Consider the following 26,291-nt stretch of genomic DNA (forward strand, 5'->3'; position numbering starts at 1 on the left):
CAGTTGTTTAGTTTTAGGACATCTTCTGTTCTGGAAAAATGCTGTGCCATTTGCTAGCTTCTGTTTAATACCCAGCCTTTTATTACTCATTGTTCCTTAGTAAGTTTTCAACTGATTTAGCTCCCCCCCCCTTTTAGTCCAGTCCTAAGAATATTCTTTGGGTTTCTTGAGAGATATGGATATTTCTCAGGTTTCTTTGGTTATAATTTGTGCCATTTAAAATAATCATTTGTTGTGGGTACTGGTGACTCACACCTATGGTCCTACCTACCCAGGAAGCTGAGATTTGAGGATCACTGCTAGAAGCCAGTCCAGTCAGTAAAGTTGAAGAGACCTTATCTCCAATTAATCAGCAAAAAGCCAGAAGTGGAGGTATGGTTCAAGTGCTAGAGTGGTGGCTGTGAGTGAAAATCCAAATGAGAGCATGAGTCCCTGAGTTCAAGCCCCAGTACCAGCACAAACATACAAAAAGGTCATTTGTTTTTGTCCATAATGTATTTACTTTTTACAGATTTTATGATCCATAAGTGGCTTTTTTATGACTACAAACTCAAATTCTAGTTGTATGTGTATGTAGTTACCTTCTGAATAGCTAGCTGACTGGTAATTGTGACTTGTCAAGTGACTCACTATATATGCTTTTCCTTGGCCTTACTTTATCACTTCATGTGATAATTACTGATTAGTATCCACTAAATACCTTCTGCATTTCCAGATGTATGTGCAAATCCCTACGTATGGCTAGCTACAGCTTGAGCTGTAGGAGCTATGAGGAAAAGACTTTAGTCATTTTATAAACAGTGAATTTTGAAGGGGCATATGTAATATGTTAGACATTACACATATCAGTGTGATAACAATAGTGGAGAAATTGTTTTAAGTATCCAGATTATGAAAAAAAGAAAGGGGGTGGGAATAAACAGAAAAAGCCAGAAGTGGTGCTGTGACTCAAGTGGTAGAGTGGTAGTAGCTTTGAGCAAAAGAAGCCCAGGGACAATGCCCAGGCCCTGAGTTCAAGCCCCAGGACAGAACAAAAAAAAATAAAGGAAAAAAGAAAGGAACAAGGAAGGAAAACAACGAAAAGAAAAAGCCGGGCACCAGTGGCTCATGGCTGTAATCCTAGCTATTCAGGAGGCTGAGGTCTGAGGATCTTGGTTCAAAGCCAGCCCATTTCCTAATGAGATTCTTATCTCCAATAAACAATAGAAAACCGGAAGTGGCGGAAGTGGCGTTGTGGCTCAAACAGTAGAGCGAGAGCCTTGAGTCTTGAGTTGAAGAGCGCAGGGACAGCATCCAAGCCCAGAGTTCAAGCCCCACAACCCGGGAAAAAGAAAAGAAAAGAAAAAGGGAAGGGAAGAAAAATTTCTGGCTGGGCAGAGCTTGAGGGAAAACCACTCTGATGCTAGGAAGTTTGTGTCCGAATCTCTGGGAGGGGAGGGTGTGTGTGAGGTTATTATGTTTAGCCAACAGAAACATTGGATTAAACATTGAAAGGTACAGCTCAAGCCTGGAAGTTAACCGTGAGGGTTAATGTTTAGGGTGAGAGTAAGGAAGGATTGGTACTCATAACCTAGGGCTCATGAGTAGAAACAAATATGACAGACAGGAAGAAAGTAATGATATATAATGCAAATTAATTTAATATAACCAGATGAATGGATAAAGAAGATGTGACACACACATAACACCCACACACATATACACACCATGGTATAGTACATAACCATAAAGAAAAATGACGTCATTTGCAGGAAAATGGATGCATCATATTAGAGGACATCATATTGAGTGAGACAAGCTATGCTAAAAAAGCCTAGAATATTGTATGTTTTCACTCATGTGGAAGCTAGACCTAAAAGACATACATATTCATGGATTTGAGGATATATACATGTCCATATACATAATTATTTGCATGTTAAACAGAACATAAATCAAGAAAGAGGAGAGTGAATAATACATTGTAAATCTATAAGGAGACAGTGCAACTTGTTGGTCAGATGGGGGCGGGGTGAGAGAGATAAATAAACTGTATGTGGGAACTACCTGTAGGGGATTGGGTTGTGGTAGAGGTTTAAGAAGGTTAAAAAAGAGAAACTGATTAAAACAATAAAGCCTCGTGCCTGTGGCTGATCCTGTATATCTAGCTATTTAGGAGGTGGAGGTCTAAAGACCTTGGTTCAGAGCCAGCCCAGGCAGGAATGTCTCTGAAACTTGTATCCTCAATTCACTAGCAAAAAGCTGGAAGGAGACTTGTGGTTCAAGTGGTAGAGAGTCAGTGTTGAGCAAAAAAAAACAAGCACATGTATGAGGGCCTTGGGGTGGGAATGTGACTTAGTGGTAGAGTGCCTTGCCTATCATGTATAAAGCCCTGGGTTCAATTCCTCAGTACCACATAAACAGAAAAAGCCAGAAGTGACACTGTGGCTCAAGTGGTAGAGTGCTAGCCTTGAACAAAAGAAGCTCAAGGGACAGTGCCTAGGCCCTGAATTCAAGCCCTAATACTGGCAAAAAAAGAAAAGAAAAGAAAAAAAATATTATGAGGGCCTTGAGTTCAAACCCTAGTACTGGCGCGTGTGTGTGTGCGTGCGTGTGTGCGCGCGCACACACACACACACACAATCAGAAATCATTGTCTGGGTGAGTGTCTCATGTTTGCAAGCTTTCTGCCTATTCTTTTTTCTGCTCCTGGGGCTTGAACTCTGGGCCTGGGCTCTGTATCTGAGCTTTCATGCTTTAGGCTAACACTATACTATTTGAGCCACAGCTCCACTTCTGGCTTTTGGGTGCTTAATTGGAGATAAGAGACTCATAGACTTTCCTGCCCTGGCTGGCTTTGAACTGTGGTCCTCAGATCTCAGCTTCTTGAGTAGCTAGGATTACAGGCATGAGCTACCAGTACCCAGAGTCCCAACTACTCTTTAAAATCAGACTTGAAGCTACTTCCTATTAGTGAATTTTGAACAGCTACTGTTTTCACTAAGTGTTTGGAAATCAAGTGTTCTGAAAGCCTGACTTGACTTTCCTTGGGGCATAGAGAATGCGGTGGAAAGTAGGGTTATTAGAAGATGCTTCTGAGTTTAGGACCCTCGTGTCTGCAGAGCTACCTACTGGAGCTGAGGCAGATGTGTTCCAAGCTAGTGAAGAAGACACTCAAAATCTCTGCTGGATACATGATCTCTCTCTGTATGTGGACTTAACCCCATTGTGGGAAATAACTATCCATCAGGAGGGACCCTCAGAGTTCGGGAAGGAACTGGTCATTTCTGGTACCTAGATCAGGTGTGTAGGGTGTGGGGAGAGAGGAGCAAGCCATCATTCTATTTGTGTCCTGCTGTGTGGTGAGTACCTCATGGGCTGGGTCCTTCCATCTTTACAGTACCCCTGGCGTTGTTCCTGCTTTATCATGATGACATAGATGCCCTGGAGGTTCAGTCTCTTGACTGAGATGGCTATAGCCAGGAAATGGTAGGATTGAGGTTCTGAGGTACAGCCAGCCAGCTGCAAAGTCCAGGCTTGTTTCCCACCTTCTTTTGTGAGGCAAACCTATAAAGAATGGTTGTCTGTTACAAGTTTCCTTTGGCACACATATATTTTCTCATGGTCAGGGAGGCTGCATGTTCAAGAGCAAAGTGCCAAAAAGACTTTATTTTCACTCAGTCATTTTTTCACCTGGATGATGGTGGCTCCATGTCTATAATCCTAACCACTCAAGAGGCTGAGATCTGAGGATTATGATTTGAGGCCAGCTAGAGCAGAAAAGTCCTTAAAACTCTTATCTCCAAGTAACTAGCAAAAAGCTGGAAGGAGATCAGTGGCTCAAATGGTATAGTAATAGCCTTGAACATAAAAGCTAAGTGAGATTTCAACCCTAAGTATTGGTGCACGAGCACGCGCGCACGCGCGCGCACACACACACACACACACGAAAACCCTATTTCCAATTATAATCACATTTGGAAACACTTGAGGTTGAACTTCAACAACTGAATTTGGGCAGGGGGAAGGAGTACTTAGCTCTTAGCTGCAACTGCAATAAAATACCAAAATTCTCTATCCTATGAGGATGACATCATTGTTCTAGTCTGAAGTAATTAATTAATTAATTATTGTCAGTCCTAGGACTTGAACTCAGGGCCTGGGTACTGTCCCTGAGCTTCTTTTGCTCAAGGCCACTAGCACTCTTCCACTTGAGCCACAGTACCACTTCTGTTTTTTTTTTTTTTTTAATGTGGGACTGAGGAATCAAACCCAGGGCTTCCTGCATGCTAGGTGAGAACTCTGCCACTAAGCCAAAGTAACTATATTTATGTAAAATGTCGAATCATCTGCCCACACTAAAAACAAAAAGTAAGTTAAGTGCCATGATTGTTGACAAATTCTATTTTTTTCATATCTCTGATTTACTTACAAATAATAGTAGGTGTCCAACCTTTCTTTGAAAAATGATGGAAATTGTCATTACTTAGGTGAGAAAAGATAGAGCTTAGAGTTTTGAGAACCCCTGAACCAAATCGACAAGAATATAAGCAGGATGTGGCCAGATTAAGGCCAAGTCTTATCAGGATTAGTGATTTGACACTTGAGGCTAGAAGCACAGGTGTCTATTTATAGGAGCTCTCTAAGTGTAATTGAAATGTTCCTACTTGACTCTGGTGCAGGGCAGAGTCCTGACTGAGTCTGGTCATGGCACACTCCTTGACTTTTATGTATATTTTTTATGGTATTTAATTTCTCTCTTTTTTTCCCCTTCCATTGTAGGGCCTGAACTCTGGGCCTGGGTGCTGTCCCTCAGCTCTTCAGCTCAAGGCTAGCACTCTACCACTTGAGCCACAGTGCCACTTCTGGCTTTTTCTGTATATGTCATATTGAGGAATCAAACCCATGGCTTCATGCATGCTAGGCAAGCACTCTCCCTCTAAGCCACATTCTATCCACATTTTATCCTTTTCTTTTTAAAATTACCTTTAGTTATATAAAGTAGTTTCAATTCAGCACCTCAGCTTATAATGCATCCTGTACTTTTTAAACTCTGATGTTAAATAGTAAATCATTTTAGAAATGCATAAGAAATAATTAAAAATTTAAAAAATCTCATCTTGGTATATTTCTTTGCACACATTCAAAGCAGAATGAGAGTTCTTTTTCTATTTCCTAAATTTTCTCAAGCCTGTAGACCTCAAACTTAATAGGTAAGTAGCCAGGTGGGCAGATGGCACCGTAAGTGGTGATTTCATGGAGTCTTTCAAGCTCTTGCATGCCTGTGCTGCTGTTTACTAAAAGCTTCATTCTGAAGCCTCTTTACTGTGTAAAATACTCAAGTGGCTGATTGGCTGGGAGAATAATCACTGTGCTTTGGTCTTTACACATGGTTTGTTAGTTTGTTATTTAATCCTGACAGCAAGCTGGGGATAGGGAGAATATTATTTATTATTGTAAGCATTATGCCCACCTTTGGTCCTCAGCTCCACCTAGACCTGAGCTCCTCCCTGCCCTGGATTTCCCGCCAAACAGCTGGCCCCTCCCTCTCTCTGCCCAGACCCACCTAAGATCCCATCTACCTCACTTCCTACCCTCAGACCCTGCTGCTACCTAGATAGTGTAGAGGTCATCAGGTGCTCTCTCCAGGAGAAATATGGCTCTTCTAATAAACCTTGTAACAATCTTTCTCCTGTGCTTGCCTGCCTCTGCATGGTCCCCTGGGATGGATGTGATGGATCCTTTCAGTTATTATTATTATTATTACTACTACTACTACTGCTATTACTACTACTTTTTGCCCAGGGCTTGAACTCAGGGCTTGAGCACTAGAGCTTTTGCTCAAGGCTAGCATTTTACCACTTGAGCCATAATGCCACTTCTGGCTTTTTCTGTGTATGTGGTACTGAGGAATTGAACCCAGGGCTTCATGCACACCAGGCAAGCACTCTACCACTAAGTCACATTCCCAGCCCATTACTTTTATTTATAATGCAGAAGGATTAAGTTATTTCAGACTCAGATTGCTTTCTTTTGGCTATACTAGGACTTGAATCTGGAGCCTCACACATGATTGGCAAGCATTTTGCCATAAAGCTACATACATAGCCCCAGCTTCAACTGCATGCAGCTTTTTTTTCTCCCCCTACTGGGGTTTGAACTCAGGATTTCTCACTTGCTAGGCATGTGGTTCCACAACTTGAGCCATACTCTAGCCTTATATGCATTTAGTTTTTCCTTAGTTGAATCTTAGATTTTTACCTTTGTTGACCTATCCCAGTGTAACTGGGATTACAGACATGTACCATCATGCTTTGGCTTTTATTGGTTGAGATAGGGGTCTTGCAAAATTTTTACCTAGGCTCACCTCAAACCTCTGTCTTCCCCATATTTATTTTCCAAGTAGCTGGAATTACAGGTATGAATTGCCATACCAGCTAAATCCAGGCATTCTTTATGCCATAATCTGTTCTTTTTTTTTTAAATTGAACTTTGGGCCTAGTCCCTGAGCCAAGGCTAGTGCTCTACCACTTGAGCCACAGCACCACTTCCCATTTTCTTGTGGTTAACTGGAGATAGGAGTCTCACAGATTTTTATGCCTGGGCTGGCTTTTGAACGGTGATCCTCAAATCTCAGCCTCCTGTGTAGCTAGGATTATAGGCATGAACCACCAGTACCTGGCCATAATCTGTTTTTGGTCATATACTTCACAGTGTTCTGAGACAAGCATTTAATACGCTGTGAAGTCTGGCTTTGAATTTTGTATTCTCCTACTTTAAGCTCTTAAATACTGGAATTACAGGCATGTGCCACCATACCTGGCCTTCATAGCCTTTTCAGAGAGTTTTTATTAGGGCACAGATTTATATAAGGCAGTTTAGGTAAGGTGGTTATTGTCATTACTCATTTATTAGGACTTTCTGACTAATATAAGAGCATATCACCTAGGACTTTTAATTCTGCTTCATCAGAGATTCTTTTTAATTCAAAAAGTGCCCTTAGTGATTAATTTCACTTTTCTGTGATCATGGTGTATTTTTCGTCATGTCTATGGAAGACTTAATTTAAATGACTACCTCTTATTTTTGAACAGTGGGCCACAATACGAATTGAAAAAGGAACCCCAAAAGAATCGGTGCTTAAAAATTCAGCTTCTGTTGGTGAGTTTTCCTTTTCTTTTTGATTGTTAAAATTTTTAAGTTGTATAAATTTATATCTACTTAGTTTGTACCTGAAGTATTGAAAGCAATGCCTTCCATAGGTTTCTGTCCTTAATGCCAAATAGTGGTTGCTGAGTTTGGCTTTTTCTTCTTCTTCTTTTTTTTTTATTAATAAGTTCTTTTTAATTGTGAAAATACAATGGGTCCACCTGTATCTCTATTTAAACAATTTGTGTTTTCCCTTCCCCTCCCCAAATTATACCAAGGAATTCTATGCCTCCATCAGAAAGAATGACATTGCCCCATTTGTTAGGAAATGGAAAGACTTGGGAAACAATTAATATTATAAGTGAAGTAAGCCAGGCCCAAAGAAACATAGGTCCCATGATTTCCCTTATTTGCAATAACTAGTATACGTCTGAGACAAGCAGAGAAGGTCAGAACCTCAAGATGTTTTTTCTTTCTTGTGATTGTTTCTAACATATTTATAAGGTGATTTTTTTTTAGTTGCTTTGTATGTCCTTCCCCCATGGTATAATCCCTTCTTTTTTTTTTTTTTTTTTTGGTGGTGGGGCATGAACTCAGGGCCTTGGAGCTATCCTTGAGCTCTTTTGCTCAAGGCTAGTACTCTATTGAGCTACAGTTCCACTTGTGATTTTCTGGTGGTTAATTGGAGATGAGTCTCACTGGGACTGAGTTTGGCTCAGTTTGGGTTTTTAATCACAAAGTTACCAATATTTCTTAGTTCTTCCGTGTGTTCTTTTAGGTGTTTTATGTTTTAAGGGCATGCATTGAAGATGGTGGCCCATTTTTTTTAGTTTTTATTTTTTGTTCTTTTTCTGGCCCTAGGGCTTGAACTCAGGGCCTGGGTGTTATCCCTGAGGCTCTTTGTGCTCAAGGCTAGCACTCTACTACTTGAGCCACAGAGCCACTTTTGACTTTTTCTGAGTAATTTATTGGAGGTAAGAATGCCACAGACTTTCTGACCGTAATCCTCATATTTCAGCCTCCTGAGTAGCAGGATTACAGGCATGAGCCACGAACATCCCACTGGCCCATGGAGATGTAATTAATAGTTTAAGAAGTGGGGAAGAGCCGAAATGCTTGTGGCTCCAGCCTACCATCCTAGGCACTCAGGAGGCTGAGATATGAGGACTGCTATTTGAAGCATTCCAGGAAGACAAACCAGAGAGACTCTTTTCAGTTAATTAACCAGAAAATGGCTCAAATGGTAGTGCGATATAGCCTTGAGTAAAAAAGCTAAAAGAGAGAGAGTGTGGGCCCCTGAGTTCAAACCCCAAGAGTGGCATCACAAAAAGAAAAAGAGTAGAAGAGGCCAGCGTTAGGTTTTTGTCACTATAACAAAATACCTGGGGGCAGGCTGCTCACGAGCAGCCCGCATACCTGGTGACTTCAGGGCCTGACACTGCTGTGTCAGTTCATCTCTGATGAAGAACTCAGGGTGGATGGTGGATCTTGAGGAGGTAGGAGGATCGCATGGCAACACTGGAAGTCTATAGCATGACTCGGGGGTCATCTTTGGAACATTCTAGTTTAGTCATAACTGCAAGAGCTAGGAGCTGGGAAGATGGCTTAGTGGTAGAGTGCTTGCTTAGCATGCATGAAGCCCTGGTTCCATTCCTTAGTATCACATACACAGAAAAAGCCAGAAATAGTGCTGTGGCTTAAGTGGTAGAGTGCTAGCCTTGAGCAAAAGAAGCTCAGGGACAGTGCCCAGACCCTGAGTTCAAGCCCCAGCACTGTCAGAATACAAAAAACCCAAACTCATTTAAAAAACAACTGCAAGGGCTAATTGTGGGGTTGAGCGGAATTGCAGCCCTTAATGACCCAGGACCTCCTCCAATGCCCCACTCAGCACTGCAACACCACCACGCTAAGGACTAAGCCTCCTGAAGTGTGAGCTTTTGGGGACTCACAATACCTAAACCATACCAAGGGATACTAACCAGCTAACCCAGGTTTTTGAAATTAGTATCATATTCTAACTGTTAAACTGGGGACTCTCAAAGTATGATCCTCAAACTATGCTTTACTAGTGAAGGCTAGTTGATTTAAAAATATGATGGTAGTTCAGTGGAAGAAAGAGTGCTTAGGATATATATGTGAAGTCCAGGGTTCCATCCAAGCAATGACAATAACAAACTCTTCTTCGTCACACACTGTTCCTTCCTTTTGGAAAGTGTTATCACTATTTTTGTTTGTTTTGTTTTGTTTTTGGTTCTGGTCCTGGGGATTGAACTCAGGGCTTGGGAATTGTCCCTGAGCACGTTTGCTCAAGGCTAGCACTCTGCCACTTTAGCCACAACTCGATTTCCTGCTTTTTGGTTAATAGGAGATAAACATTACAGACTTTTCTTGCCCTGGTAGGGATTGAACCTTGATCCTCAGATCCCAGCCTCCTAAGTAGTTAGTATTACAGGTGTGAGCCACAGGTGCCAGGCCTGGAGAGCACTATTACATAATGGCAAAGGCCTCAAAGAGTCCCATAATAAAGAAGCAAGTTTAATGTTATTTAATGTCGTGTTTCCTAAACTTGTTTGACCATGATATCCTGGTATCCATTTCATACTTGGTACTAAATCAGCTGACCAAAGTAGCCAATCCCTGTCTCTCCTTTGCCTAAAGAAACTCTTTTGCTTGGGGATAGTATTTTTTGGAATTTGTAGGGAAGTAGTATTATATAGGAATAATGACTAAGTAATAAGAAAGAATACGTTGCTGAATTTAATTAAAAGGCTAAACCTAATTTATGCGTTTCCCCAAAATAACGAGAAAAATGCCCATCTGACATAAGATTTAAAAACCGATACATTCTTCAGTAGAAGAAATTTATTTTCTGGAGCTATGTCTAAAAGGAATTGTAGAAAGTGTATACTTTTACGTGTTGCAAATAACAAAGCAATTGGCTGAAAATATCTGAGTATTTTTGTGTCATTGGATTATTATTATTCTTAAATGACTGTAGAGCTTTGAGGTGTACATTTAAACCCCAAAGTATTATTACCAATAACATTTTTCCCAACATGGATATTTCGAACTGTGTGATCCTCTTTTAATTGACAGAACCTTCTTTCAGATAAATTTACTAATGTTTTCTTTCTCCAAGCACTTTTTTTGTTCCAGTCTTGGCTTCAACTTAGCCTGGGCATTGTCCCTGAGAGGTTTTTTGTTTTGGTTGGTTGTGGGGCCTGAACTTTGGGCCTGGGCGCTGTCCCTCAGCTCTCCAGCTCAAGGCTAGCACTCTACCACTTAAGCCACAGCGTCACTTCCAGCTTTTTCTGCTTATGTGGTGCTGAGGAGTTGAACCCAGAGCCTCATGCAAGCAAGGCAAGCACTCTACCACTGAGCCACCTTCCCAGCCCTGTCTCTGAGCATGTTTTTCTCAAGGATAGAACTCTACCAGTAGCGTGAGCCATGGGCACCCAGATTCTGAGTACATTTTTAAAATGGGTGTTCCTATGACTTATGAGTTAATAAACTCATTAGTGGTTTCCTGTTGTAGTTGGTAAGACTTTGGGCTAGTATTGATCATGATGATCTCTGATCACTTTTTTTTGGGGGGGGGTCAGTCATGGGGCTTGAACTCTGGGCCTGGGAGCTGTGTCTGAGCTCTTCAGCTCAAGGCAAGCACTCTAGTATTTGAGCCACAGCGCCACTTCTGGTTTTTTGTTGGTTAATTGGAGATAAGAGTCTCATGGACGTTCCTGCCTGGGCTGGCTTTGAACTGAGATCCTCAGATCTCAGCCTCTTGAGTAGCTAGGATTATAGGTGTGAGCCATTGGCACCTGGCATGGATCATGTTTTATTCAGAGTGGCAGCCCTTTTTAACCTGTCAAGTAGGGAAGTGAACCTCTGTGACATGGGGAGTGTATAGAAGGTTCAAAGATGATATAGAGTTGGGAGCTGGTGGCTCTTCCCTTGTAATCCTAGCTACACAGGAGGCTGAGATCTGAGGATCATGGTTCGAAGCCAGCCAGGGCAGGAAAGTCCATGAGACTCTTATCGCCGATGGAAATAAACTACTCAGAAAAAGTTGGATGTGGAGCTGTGGCTCAAGTGGTAGAGTGCTAGCTAGCCTTGAGCCAAAGAGCTCAGGAACAGGACCCACCTCCTCCTCCCCCCCCCAAAAAAAAAGATGGTGGTTGTCAAAAGACAAGCATCCAGCAGGCAACTGTAACAAATGCAGAGGACAATGGAGGATTTGTACTGGACTTTGTGTGGCTATTGATTCCAGAGCTAAGCCCTATGCTCCTTTTCAGATTCTGTGGGAAGCCAGGATGAATGGGTGTGTGCTTTGTTGATACATCTCATGTTGGGGAATCATCTGAGAAGTAATGTCACAATTCTGGGCAGGTGACAGAGGGTGATGAAACACACTGAGCAACATTTGAGTATTTGGCTGGTGCAATCTTCCATCTCAGGAGGATTATGTTTCTGTCCTGAAGCCAATGATAGCACAAGTCAGTGTTGAGCCAGTCAGTTTAGGCAAGGGTCATGGCAAGCCGGGGCACCAGGAACACAAGTGTAATTCTGTGATGTCTCTGAGTGACATTGCCCTGATCCTGGACTTGGGTGAGCTGAGAGGCAGAGATAGGCTGGACAGAGAAAATAGTTATGTTTATTTATTTTTTTCACACTCAAATTTCCTTCTGTTTTTTTTAAAATATAATAAAATACTTATTTAAAAACACTTTTCAAGTCTCTCTCCTCAGTTAATCCCTCTTGCATTATACTTATCCTATATTCTTATTTAAGAAGACATTTGAAAGCTGAATGTAAGAAAATGTCTTTCTTGTTAATTCTTGTGTTCTTAACCATATTCTGTTATGTCCGTTTAATTTTAAACAATTATTTTTGGTAGTTGTACAAAGGAGTTTCAATCTAACATGTCAGTTTTTTTTTAGTACAATGCATATTGATCAATATTACTCTTCCCATCATTCTCCCTCATCTTTTGTTTTTTTTTTTTTTTGGGTCCGGTTGTGGGGCCTGAAATCTGGGCCTGGGCACCGTCCCTCAGCTCTTCAGCTCAAGGCTAGCACTCTACCACTTGAGCCACAGCACCACTTCTAGCTTTTTTCTTTTTTGCTTATGTGGTGCTGGGGAATCGAACCCAGGGCCTCAGGCATGCAAGGCAAGCGCTCTACCACTGAGCCACCTTCCCAGCCCCTCCCCCATCTTTCTTAACATCATCCATACATTCAACTTACATGGTTCCATTTTCACTTACATATATTGAATATAATGGCTATATTTGTCTACCCTTGCTTTCCTATTCTAATCTTCCTCTTTTTTCTTTTCTTTTCTTTCTTTTTTTTTTGGTGCTGATCCTGGGGCTTAAACTCGGGGCCTAGGCACTATATCTGAGCGTTTTTGCTCAAGGCTAGCCATAGCTCCACATCTGGCTTTTTTTGGTGTTTAATTGAAGATGAGTCTCACAGGGTCTTTTCTGTCCCAGCTAGCTTCAAGCATCAATCATCAGATCTCAGCCTTCTGAGTAGCTAGGATTATAGGCGTGAGACACCAGTGCCTGACCCTATCTCCCTCTTGATTTCCCTACTTGAAAAATGTTACAGCGTTCTGGTATTCATTTTGTTAAACTGCTAGTAATGCAGAAGAATTATGCCATTTGAATCTTCCCTACATAAGACATACTTTAGTCAGTTTGTTTGCATATATATGCATATGGCCCTGTATATGTTTCATTTATATTTTTACTTTAGATCTAACTTTCACATATAAGAGAAAATAAATGTTTTCTCTCTGTGTTTGATTTACTTCACTTAACATAATTTTTCCCAGGTTTATTTATTTCCTTACAAATGACCCAAACCTACTCTTTCTGATAGATGGATAAAATTCCATTGTACATATATACCATGTTTACTTGTTCCATTGTACATATGTACTACATTTTATTGATCTACTTATCCAACATAGAGCATCTAGGCTATGTCCCATAACTTATCCTATGCTACTGAAAACTGTCTTATTTAGTGGGCTTACTAATATATATATAATTTGCTGGTCCTGGGGCTTGAACTCAAGGCCTGGGCTCTGTCCATGAGCGTCTGTGCTCAAGACTAGTGCTTTACCACTTGAGCCACAGCACCACTTCCAGCTTTTTCTGTTTATGTGTACTGAGGAATCAAACCCAGGGCTTCATGCATGTTAGCCAAGCACTCCACCACTAAGCCACATTGCCAGGCTTTAGGATACACTTATGAGTAAGCTCTGTTGTGGTCTTTCTTCAGTGTTGAAGGACTTTTCCTAATGGTTAATATAAAGATGAAGGTAATTCCCTCTTCTCGCCTTCAAGTAACAACTAGACTGAGTCTTAAGTTTCAGTGGAAATGAATTCCCTGCTACCCTTCTTCCCTCTTAGTATATAAAGCCTGTGAAACCATTTGCTATGCACATATGCTTCTCATTGGTTTCCCACAGTTCTTTGACTTGATTATTTTGTATGGCCCTAAAATGATGACATAAATACCCAAATGGCCCTTGGCAGGTAAAAGTTTCCACTTTGTGCCACAGTACTGATGGATAAGACAGGGAAAGAATGGTCATAGCTTCTTTTCTCACTGGGCTAAAACATAGGCCAGGTGCATCTCCTTGAACCCTGAGACCACATCCCACCGAGAGATTTTAGCAACTGTACTGAGGCTTAAACTCATGGTCTGGGCCCTGTCCCTTAGTTTTTTGCTCAAGGCTGGTACAGTACCACTTCATTTTGACCTTTTGCTGGTTAATAGGAGATAAAAGCCCCACAGACTTACCTGCCCGGGCTAGCTTTGAATAGCAATCCTTAGATCTCAGCCTCCTAAGTAACTAAAATTAAAAGCATGAGCTACCGGTTCGTGGCAGCAATTTTAATAGCAGTTGGTTTTAAAAAAGTGCAAGAGACCATTTGCCTTTTAAGAGCTACCAGCTTCATTGTTTGGTTATCTGACTGATTTCCAGAATACTGTTAGGCTTGACTCAGTAATTGTGAGTTGGTTGAATTAATGATGTAATTTTAGTGACTCCAGATGAATTCCACTCTAATTGCATTACATACTAGGACATTGGAATAATTACCAGCCAATGTCAACAAGCATTGAAGTAAGGTCCGCCTTGACCTGAAGCATGAGTCATTATACAATGTTGTGCACAGAGCTGTGGCTCAGGCATTCTGGTCTGGCTCCCTGGAGTGTGTTTCTGGCTTGACTTGGCACAATTGGCAATGGTAAATGCACTCAGTCTCTTCCAGCTGGCACTGCAGGTGAAGGTTTTGGGTCTTGTGGCTTACAGTTAAAGTTAGCTTAGCCCTGTGCTAAATTCTGTTCTGCCTGTATGTACTTTGTGTCTCTTTCATCCATCCAAACACTCCAAAAGAATAAAACATAAGGAAAATTTCTTGGACCTGTTCAGGGAGAGATCAGCTTGCCTAAAATTTCCCTTTGATTTAAAAATTTTTTTTTGCATGGGCTGTGGGGCTTGAACTCAGTACCTAGGTGGTCTCCCTGAGCTCTTTTTGCTTTGTTTATTTTATTTTTTTTTATTTTGGGTCCGGTCGTGGGCCTGAACTCTGAGCCTGGGCACTGCCCCTCAGCTCTTCAGCTCAAGGCTAGCACTCTACCACTTGAGCCACAGAGCCACTTCTGGCTTTTTTTTTCTTATGGGTGCTGAGGAATCGAACCCAGGGCCTCAAGCATGCAAGGCAAGCGCTTTACCACTGAGCCACCTTCCCAGCCCACCTGAGCTAAGGCTAGCACTCTACCACTTTGAGCCCCAGCACCACTTCTGATTTTCTGGTGGTTTATTGGAAGTAAGTGTCTCATGGACTTTGAGCATGAGCTGGCTTCCAACTGGTATCCTCCTGAGTAGCTAGGATTATAGACTTGAGCCAACAATGCCTGGTATGGAATTTATTTATTTACATGTTTATGTATGTATGTATGTATTTTTATGCTGGTCCTGAATCTTAAACTCAGGATGGTGGGGGCACTATTCCTGCACTGCTCCTTATTTTTTTAAACATTTTTTTACTGTTAATTTTTTTATTGTTATTTTAAAGGTGATTTACAAAGGAATTACAATGATATGAGTCAGGTAATGAGTACATTTCTTTTCTACAGTGTCTTCCCTTCTCTCAGTCTTTTCTATTCTTTAGCTTCTTTTTCCTCAAGGTTAGCACTCTACCACTTGGGCCACTGCTCCATTTCCAGCTCACAGATTTTCTATGTGGGCTGGCTTTGAACCATGATCCTCAGATCTCAGCCTCCTGAGTAGCTAGAATTATAGGCGTGAGCAACTGGCACCTAAAACATGGAAAGTTCTACAGAGGCAGGGTTATAATTTGTGTTTTTAGAACAAAAATTAGTTAAATAAGTGATCCTAAGAAAATGAAGTAGGCTATATACTTTTCTAAAATGTTTTGTGACAGTACTAGGGCCTTTCACTCTTGCTCTGCTTTTTTGCTCACACTGGGTACACTCCCATGGAACCACATGTCTACTTCTGACTTCCTGCTGATTAATTGGAGATGAGTCTCTGAATCACTTTGAGAGTCATTTGAGAATATCAAGTAAGCTGAAGACTTGAAAACTACACTACAACCTACAATGCAACGTGAAGCTTTCAGCTTGGATGTATTAGGTGGCATAATACCCATGAAAATACAGACACAGGGCTGGGAATGTGGCATATGGTAGAGTGCTTGTCTTGTATGCATGAAGCCCTGGGTTTGATTCCTCAGTACCATATAAACAGAAAAAAGCTGGAAGTAGTGTTGTGCTCAAGTGGTAGAGTGATAGCCTTGAGCAAAAGAAGCTCAGGGACAGTGATCAGGCCCTGAGTTAAAGCCCCAGGACTGGCAAAAAAATAAAAAAATAAAAAAAGAAAATACACAAATGAATTTTGTACATCAGGAAGGAAATTAATATGTAAGATGTTTTAAGGGCTGGGAATATGGCTTAGTGGTAAAGCACTATGCATAGCATGCATGAAGCCCTGGGTTTGATTCCTCAGTACCACATACACATATGGCTCAAGTGGTAGAGTGCTAGCCTTGAGCAAAAGAAGCTCAGGGACAGTGCCTAGGTCCTGAATTCAAGCCTCAGGACTGGCAAAAAAAAAGATAGTTTAAAAATATTATACAACAGTCGAAATTAATTGATTGGGTTTACAGACTAGAAAACAGACTAGATAAACTTCAATGTTAAAAAGAAAATGTTTAAATTTACCACCACAGAAGTTGAGTATATCTCAATAGTAGAACGTTTTCCCAGCATGTGCAAGGCCCTGGGTTCTATCCTGGCAAAACACACATAGACACACAAACACACACACACATACACATGCACACAAACACACATACATACACATACACACACAGAGTTAAAATTTACCACCACAAATGGATACTCAATTCTTTTTTTTTTTTTGGTCCGGTCGTGGGGCTTGAACTCTGGGCCTGGGTGCTATCCCTCAGCTCTTCAGCTCAAGGCTAGCACTCTGCCACTTGAGCCACAGCGCCACTTCCGGCTTTTTTCTTTTTTGCTTATGTGGTACTGAGGAATCAAACCCAGGACCTCATGCATGCAAGGCAAGCGCTCTACCACTGAGCAACCTTCCCAGCCCCTGGATACTCATTTCTTATGGAAATGATATATAGCATAGTTCAGTGGTTACCTAGAAGGGCAGGGAAGGGAAGAAGTGGTATGGTAGGGATTTAACTATATCTAATACCTTAAAATTACAATGTCTGAAAGCAGCTAGGCATGTAGACTCATGCCTGGAATCCCAGCTATTTGGAGAGTCAGAGGTCAGGAGGCATGCAGTTTGAGGCCACTGAGGGCATCAAATGCTAGTGACACCTTATCTTAACCAACAAGCTGGTCATGGTGGTATGCATCTATAATCTCAGTTACATAAGTGGCACAGGCAGAAAGATCACAATCTGAGGCCCACCCTGGACAAAAACAGGTGATTGTATCCAAAACAATAAAGCAGAATAAGAGCTGGTGTGTGGCTCACATTTGTAGAGTATTTACCTAGCAAGCTCCCAGCTGAGTTCAAGCTATAGTACACCACCCCACCCCCACACACAGAAGGAAATATGACAGGGACTATCTTTTCTTGTTGTTAAACTCATTCTTTTTGTTTTTGTTTCAGTCATGGAACTTGAACTTTGGGCCTTGGCGCTGTCCCTGAGCTCTTCAGCTCAAGGCTAGTGCCACTTTTGGTTTTCTGGTGGTTAATTGGAGATAAGAGTCTCATGGACATTCCTACCTGGGCTGCCTTTGAACTGTGATCCTCAGATCTCAGCCTTTTGAGTAGCTAGGATTACGGGCGTGAGCCACCAGTACCCAGCTAAACTCATTTTTTTTTTTTGTTAAACATCTATTTCATAAAAATTGAAAACCCAGGGCTGGGAAGGTGGCTCAGTGGTAGAGTGCTTGCCTTGCATGCATGAGGCCCTGGGTTCGATTCCTCAGCACCACATAAGCAAAAAAGAAAAAAGAAAAAAGCCGGAAGTGGCTCTGTGGCTCAAGTGGTAGAGTGCTAGCCTTGAGCTGAGGAGCTGAGGGACAGCACCCAGGCCCAGAGTTCAGGCCCCATGACCGACACCCCACCCAAAAAAAAAATTGAAAATCCAATCAGATGAAATATAAGTAACCATTCAGACAATCAGTTGTCTGTTGGTCAACTCATCAGTTGTGGGAGGACTTGAACTCAGGGCCTGGGTGCTGTCCCTGAGCTCTTTTGTTCAAGGCTAGCGCTTTACCACAGTGCCACTTCTGGTTTTCTGGTAGTTAATTGGAGATAAGAGTCTCATGGACTTTCCTGCCTGGGATGGCTTTGAACTATGATCCTCAGATCTTAGCCTCCTGAGTAGCTAGGATTACAGGCATGAGCCATCAGTGTCTGGCTCAGATGGAATCTTTAATCTGACAAATGGAGCCATTTTATATGAGTGAAAAATAAGCACCTGTCTGCAAGTGGAGCTGATCTGGTCTGTGCCTTCTGCAAAGTGCGCCTTTAATCAGCCTGTGCAGTCCTGGGAATTTAAACCCAAGGAACAACGGAGTTTTTCATTTTGGTTTCCTGCTTGCCTGCCTGCCTGTCTATTTGCCTGCCTCTCTCTCCCATTTCTTCCTCTCCCTCCATCCTTCCCTTATTTCCTTTCTTCCTTTTTGAGACAGGTCTCACTGTGTATCCTTCGCTAGCCTTGAACTTAGGGTTGGTTTCAGCTTAGGTTAGTGTTGTAGGCTTGTGCTACCGCACATGGCCAAAGAGTTGATAGAAATAGATTGCCTCTGGGAGCTGGGTTTTGCACCTCCTTACTGCAGACATTTTAGGCTAGGTAGCTCTTGGTTGTAGGGAAAAGTTTTCTACTTTGTAAAGTGTTTATCATCATCCCTGCTCCCTCCCCACTAGATGATAGGTCATAGGCCAACACCCCTGTTGTAACAGCTAACTTGGTGTGTAAATATTGCCAGTGTTCTCTGGGGGCAACATCTACTTCTGACCTTCCTCTATCCACCTTTCACCTACTTGTAAACTACTGCTCCTGGTGGTTACCAATTGATGAATCCCTTATTCATTGGCATGACTGAATTTTGTTTTTAGTAGAACTTAATTTCTTTTATTTGTGTGCGTGTGCATGTGCATGTGTGCGTGCACACATGTATGTGCCTTTGTGTGCAAATACTGGACTTGAACTCAGGTCCTCAAGCTCTGCAGAGCTTTTTTATTCATAGTTGGTTACTCTACCACCTGAGCTATTCTTCCAGTACTGTTCAGCTGGAAATAAAGTCCCACAGATTTTCCTGTGTGGGCTGGCTTTGAATCATGATCTTCAGATCTCAGCGTTCTGAGTAGCTAGGATTACAGGTATGAGCCACTGATACTTAGTGTCTTGTGGGGTGGTTGGTTTGGGGAAGGATGGTGAAGTGTGGTGGTAAAGGGGAACAGACTATGTGGGTAATAGGTTAGCAGGGAACAGGAGGTATGCTCTGTAAAGAAATGGGGAGGTAGGTAAAGAAATCTTCCAACCTGTATAACATAATCCAATGAAAGCATACTGTGTGTATGGTTCGCATCCTAGCAAGGCACTTGCTTTATTTTATAATAAATTCGGATTAGAGATTTGATGGTAACTGAGCTTGTTATGAACTGAAGACCTATGTCTTCCTGAAAAGTGCTGTGTTTGAAAGGTACAGACCTCCAATATGGTGGTAACATGAGTCCTTTGGGACATAATTCAGTCACTAAGACCTAATGGACAGGATTAGAGCTCTAATAACATGAGACCCCAGAGTTCTCTAATCCCTTTTCATGGGGACACCGTGAGAATGATCAGAAATAAATGTTGTTCAAAGCTACCTCTCCATAATTCTTTGGGATTGTAGCCACAACTAAGACACTATTGTAAACTAACCCCAAATGCAATACTTAGCATTTGCCTCTGATCAATGAGGACTAAAAAGGATAGAGTTTGTTCTGCCTGGAAGAAGAGGGGAAGGTGAAAGGTTAGCTGAGATTAATGGTGGTAGTATAAGCTGCACTATGAAGGGATATGTCGCAGAAAGAGAACTGACCTCTTAGCCAAAGAAAGGAAGGTTCCCATATTAAAAATGAAACAAAACACCACCACCATCGCTATCTAATCTCTGAGCATGTGCTCAGAGAAGGAGGTTATGGACTCCAGGAACAGGTGATCGTTCTTGCTGGGCAATGGTCGGCTCAAGAGTATACCCCCACGGGGCTAGGAATGTGGCTTAGTGGTAGAGTGCTTATCTAGCATGCATGAGGCCCTGGGTATTATTCCTTAATACCAGATAAACAGTAAAAGCCAGAAGTGGTACTGTGGCCCAAGTGGCTTGAGCAAAAGAAGCTCAGAGACAGTGCCCAGGCCCTGAATTCAAGCCCTTGGACTGCCAAAAAAAAGAAAAGAAAAGGATGTACCCCTTTATGTAGAGAAGGTCTCTTCACGTCTCAGTAGGTATCTATGCTGGGGAAAATCCAACTAGACTTTTCTTTTTTATGAGGTTTGAACTCAGGGCCTCCAGTAAGCTTGTCATTTTAGAAGTATTCTTAATCTCCTTCCCCTATCCCTGATGACCCCCTTGAACCACAAGCAAAATCTCAAGCAAGACCACAAAGCTTTTCCATTTTGCTTTTATTTTATAGATAAGAACCAGTGTATTGCATAGTCAAAAATTGATGTGTTGAATTGAAACCCCTTTGTGCAACTGAAGATAAGTAAATAAATATGTATAATAAGAAGAACCAATAATAATAGTCACAATAATAATAACCAGCACTTATTGCTCCTTGACTCTACTGTGTAAAATTGTTCACACAGAACAGGGATTGTTAGTCTCCTGTTACTGATGAAGAGACTGGGTGAGAAAATTATAATATCTTAAATCCAGATCAAACCATAAATCAAGGGAAGTGCTGAAAAGAAATCCCAACTGCTAGCTCTATTCTGACATCCTAGCCACTCCTTTCTTTCTTGTTCTGTGCTATGCCCTTGCCCTCCCTGTTGTGACCAATTCATTTTCTTTTTTGTTTGTTTGTTTGTTTGGTCGGTCATGGGGCCTGAACTCTAGGCCTGGGCGCTATCCTTCATCTCTTCAGCTCAAAGTGAGCACTGTACCACTTGAGCCACAGTGCCACTTCCAGCCCTTTTCTGCTGATGTGTTGCTGAGGAATCAAACCCAGGGCCTCGTGCATGCGAGGTGAGCACTCTACCACTGAGCCACCTTCCCAGCCCTTGTTCTGACCAATTCATAATAATTCTCCCACAGAGGGTTGGGGTGATTCATTAACAAATAGCAGCTTCTGTACTGAGTGTTGGCTTTGTCATTGTGACCTAATAAGAAATAAACTTTTGTCCTCCCCACCCTTTTTCTGGCACTGAGTTAGTAAATCTCTTGGAATCTCTGAAGTAGGAGTATCAGTGTTGGCCAGTGATAAGACTGGTGTCTGAGGGCTCCTGCATAACCTCAGGAGGAGCCTCATTAGCTTTTGGCCCAAGGTTTGGGCCTTCCCTCCCCAGGGCCAAGGACTGAAGGTTGAAACTTATATAAACCCTTAAAGCACAGGTTTCTGAGGGCTTCTAGATTGACCAATCCAGCCAGGAGCGGACAGGGAGGCACACCTCATTCCAGGGAGACAGATGTGTCTGTGCTTAAGTGAGACACCCCCTCTCCCCCAACTCCATGCCTGTTATCTGACTCTTCCTTTCTATCCTATTATTGGGGAGAGGGAGAGGGAGCCGGTTGTTTTGGTTTTTAAATTTTTTTATTTTATATATGTGTATATATACATATATACAAGCACATATCTATCTATCTATCTATCTGTCTGTCTGTCTGTCTGTCTGTCTGTCCGTCCATCCGTCCATCCCTCTATCCATTCATAGAGTATAGGTGAAGTACAAGGGGTTAGAGTTACATAAGTCAGGTACTGGGTACATGTTTTTCTTGAACAGTGTCACCTCTTCACTGATCTCCCAGTTTTTCCTCCTCCCTCCCCTCAGTTGTGTAGTTCATTTTCAACATAATGTCTGGAATGGGTTAATTTGAAGATAGGCTCCTGCTTTGTGTGCAGGCTGATCTTAGCTATGACTCTACCATTTGTGTTTCCCTTTGTCATATGACAGGCATACACCACTGCACCTAGTATGCTTCCCCTTGTATCTTGAATGACAGGTGCCTGCCATTGATTGAGAAGGAGTCTTGAGAACTTGAATGCCTGGACTAGCCTCAAACCCAAGCTTGAGCCAACCCATATGCCTTAAAATAGCTGATGCAGGTTATCTGCAGTAGCAAATAGTCTACTGAGCCATTCTAGCAGGTTATTGAAGCTTGAAATTATTCTAGCAAGTTATTGAAGCTATTGAAGTTATTAATCTCAACCAAGAGGAGAAGATTGTGGGAATTCCCACAATTTATAACCTGTTGGTTAGAAGTGCCAGACACCTGGAGTTGGGCAGGTAGACTTGTGGGACTGAGACTTAACCCATGAGATCTGGAACCTCAGGTAGATAGTGTCAGAACTGGACTGAGTGGTAGGAATCCCAGTTGGTCCTTGAGAAGTGGACAGTGGGGTAGGAGGAGGAGGCAGATGACATGTCCTGTAGATCTGGGATCACAAGAAATGTTCTCTGTTGTGCTGACAATACAGAAGAAAACAGTTTGACGTTTTTCCCTCCCACCAAATAGTCACTTTCCAGGAATAATATCACAGTTGTCTCAATTCACCAATAGCAGTGTGTGTATGTATGTGTGTGCATGTTTGTGTGTGTGTGTATGCGAGCATGCACACCAGTCCTAAGGCGTGAACTCAGGGGCTTTGTTGGTGTTGCTCAAAGTAAGCACTCTACCACTTGAGCCACAGCTCCATTTCTGGCTTTCATGGGTAGTTAATTGGAGATAAGAGTCTCATGGACTTTTCTTCCTGGGCTGGCTTTGAACTGCTATCCTCAGATCTTAATCTCTTGACTAGCTAGGATTATAGACGTGAGCCACCAGCCACCAGTGCCTGTCCCAAGAATAGTTTGAAGAAATGACTCTATTAAGAATTGTTATCAAAGAGATCATACATAAAAGCCAAACCATAGGTTTGTCGTCTTAATCAAATCAATAGCCTATTGGTAATGGAGTCTTGTTTCATCAAATTAGTTATGTTCAAATTAACAGTTAATAGGGGCTAACAGCCAAGACATGAGTAAACAGATTGGCTGAGTTGTTCAAATGGAACTCTGCCTTTTAGTCTCAATGCAGTGTTGGCTGACAAGTGATTGCCATCTCTCCTCTTTCATATTGTATTTGTATTAACAATTACTTCTTTTATAATGAGCATTGAGTAAATCTTTTGGTGTATATTATAACTAAAAGGGAAGTAGATTTTTTCTCATCTGTCTACTTCAAGAGAATAACAGCAAATCTCTAACTTCTAGCTTAGTACTTGTTTTTGTCTATTTGACTGCTATATCAAAGTACTATAATTTGGATGGTTTATGAACAACGAAACCTTGGTTTTCATAGTTTCGGAGTCTGGGAAGCTCAAGGGTTAAGTTAATAGACAATTGCCTTTGTAAGGTACATAGCAGAAGGTATGAGGGATTTCCGTGAGGTCTCTTCAATAAGGGCACTAATCCCAGGTATTGGACTGCACACTCCTGACATAGTCACTTCCCTCAGACATCACTAGTTGAAGTCTGAACTGAGTTGTGGTCCCAAAACTAAACACAATTCAGCTGACAGCTTCTCAGAAGCATTTCATCTAGACTCATCTAGATTTGGCCTTCCTGATAAGGTTCTTATTTCAGCCTTGATCTGAAGCCATGATAATAGTTGGGCACACTGTGTACCGGTACACTAACAGAAAGGAGGGAAAGTGCTTGAAGAACTGACTTTTTGGCATGGATTTGGATTGTTGTTGTTATCTTGATGAGTTCAACATAATTCAAAGTACAATGTGGTTAATTGCATGCTCTTAATATGGAGGACAGGAACAGAATTGAAAGTAATACTGGCAACCGGAGGTGTATTTTAGTAGTAAAGCATATGATTAGCATATGCATAACATTGTTGTCTCTGGTTTAAGAAAGTCTCCATAAAAAATTCTAGGATCCTTCTGTTTTTGTGTTACAGTGAGGACATCTGCCTGGGAGCTCCTTGTTCCACAGGTACAGGAAGTAGGGAAGTCCTTTTTTTTTTTTACATTTTTCCCTTCTCTTAAGAGGTTTTGTGGGTGCACTCTTGGCTCAGAGAGAGAAGACTCCGTTGGGCTTGTGCTTAGACTGAGCCCTCCTCTTGTGAAGGGGTGGGAAGAAGTCAGTGATGTTTGGGAGGAGGAAAGCCCAGGGGAGGACCTTCTTCCCCTTCTCTGTTGGCATCTTCTGAGCAGTGTGATGGTGCTGCATTCACTTTTCTAAGGCAGGTATTTTGCTTTCCAGTATGTTTTCCTCAAAGTTCCCTCCTTCTCTCAGACTTGGATTGGCTTAAAGAAGGGCCCAGACTGCTTGGGCTATTCAATTTATAGAAGGTTACTTCAGAGCCAGAGTTAGTAGTCCTTTATGTCTCTTCTTGTTTCTAGGGTCAAATGATGGACAGGATTAGGAGGGAAGAGTAGGGGATTGTCTGCTATTCCCTGGCTTTGAGGCCTGCTGTTTCTGTTTGAGATGCATGGGTCGCCTTCAAGCTTTTCTGGTGCTAAGTGCTGGGCAGCACTTAGTTCTGTTCATTTCACCTGGGAAATAGGAATGCATCTTGCAACAGCAGGAGGCAGATGGGTAGGATCCTTTGGCCCTTTCATATTTAAGTATATTATTATATAAGCAAAGGTTTATAATGTATTGGAGGAACTTAAGAACATTGGCTGAGGTCTTTATTGGAAGTTAAGCTAATTTGGAGACAGAACACACCCTGCTTCAGATTGTTAGCCCAACAGGCAGTGATCAATGACATTCTCTTGACCTTTTATAAATATTATTTTATTTTCGAACAGGTCTGAGCATTGAATCCAGGGCCTAAGTGTTAGGCACTTATTCTACCACTGTGCTACAATTATAGTCTGTGTGTGTAGTCCTGGGGCTTGAACTCAGAGCCTAGCCTAGCTGTCCCTAAGCTTTTTTCCATTCAAGGCTACCAATTGAGCCATGTCTGATTAATTAGAGATAACAGGCTCATAGACTTTCCTGCCTGCCCTAGCATCCAACCATGATCCTCAGATCTCAGCTTCCAGAGTAGCTAGGGTTGATTATAGGTGTGAGCTACCTAGTGCCAGCCCCCTTCCCCTTTAAAAAATTTGCAAATATGTATTTACTTATTTTATTTTTTTAGATTTTAAAAAATGCAAGGAGTCTTTATTAGCTGCTCAGTGACAACACCCCACGCATTGGAGAGTGAAGCATTGTGACCAAGCTCTCTCACAGCAAGGCTTATAAAGGAAAGAGGCCACATGCAGGTGGCAGTATATGTGACAGAGCCACACATAGATCGCATTGTACATGACAGAAACAGTCAAAGATTACAAATAACAGTTTCCAGTAAACAAACCAGTAAGTTGGAAGCAAAAATCACATTCCAGATTTTTCCTTTTTAGGGGTTTAACTGATGTTTACCAAAACACATCCCAAACTTCCGATTTACAAAAAAATACATTTCAAACACATTTCACACATCCTAAACTCCTTGTTTGCTAAAACACATTTCACACATCCTAAGCTTCTTGTTTGCCAAGTCTAAATCCAAACCACCTTCCAGGTTTCCAGGCTTTTCCTGAATTCTGATATTACTTACCACATTTCAGTAAGTTGATGTTTAACCTGGAGTTTCTCTCTACAAAGAGGTTCTGTCTTAAATGCTTTGTCCTATTTTTTTCACTTTTTTTCCTTTTTTTATTGTGAAAATACTGTACAGAGGGGTTACAATTACATGGGTAAGATAATGAGCACATTTCTTATCAAGCATTGTAGCCTTCTCCTTTGTCCCCTTCCCATCCCTTCCCATCCTCCCCCCTATCCCCCCATCAAAGTTGTAAAGTTCATTTTTCAACATAATGACTTGTTATGTATTTATTTTTAATATCCCTTATCTAAGTATACAGGTAATAATCATAGTGACTGAAAAGGCAAAATAATGAAGCATGACAATTAAAATTTTTCTTTATAAACAGTAGTAAAGACATGTGATTAAAAAATTCAATGAGTGTTAATGGATATAAAATGAAAAGTAAGGTATTTATCATCAACACTATCCTGTCATTAACAATTTTATATCCGTCCTTCCAGAAATTTCTATACAGATATATGAGCATAACACACTAACACCCTTTTCAAACACAAATGAAATTCTGTCCTATTGTTCAACATGTTATGTTTTTCCCCCTTTGAATAATACATATTGTAGCTTGTTCCTGAACAGTACATTTCCATCTTCCTTTTATTTTTGTGTGATTGTTTAATTATCTTTAGCTGTACAAAGGGATTTCAACTCAACATGGTAGTTTTTTAAAAGTGATTCTAAGGGGGGCTGGGAAGGTGGCTCAGTGGTAGAGCACTTGCCTTGCATGCATGAGGCCCTGGGTTCAATTCCTCAGCACCACATAAGCAAAAAGAAAAAAGC

At 41.6% G+C, this 26,291-nt stretch overlaps 1 protein-coding gene across 2 annotated transcripts in view; it reads left to right on the top strand.

The window, feature by feature from the left end:
- The window catches only part of Agpat9 (1-acylglycerol-3-phosphate O-acyltransferase 9), a 64,343-nt gene that overhangs the window by 3,875 nt on the left and 34,177 nt on the right, over positions 1–26,291 (top strand). For both annotated transcript variants that reach the window (XM_013020066.1, XM_013020065.1), the window contains one exon: positions 7,074–7,140. In XM_013020066.1, the coding sequence (XP_012875520.1) occupies positions 7,074–7,140 (67 nt within the window). The remainder of the gene's footprint in view (positions 1–7,073; positions 7,141–26,291) is intronic.

The sequence above is a fragment of the Dipodomys ordii genome, unplaced genomic scaffold (genome assembly GCF_000151885.1).
Source record: "Dipodomys ordii isolate 6190 unplaced genomic scaffold, Dord_2.0 Scaffold49, whole genome shotgun sequence".
Classification (NCBI taxonomy): domain Eukaryota; kingdom Metazoa; phylum Chordata; class Mammalia; order Rodentia; family Heteromyidae; genus Dipodomys; species Dipodomys ordii.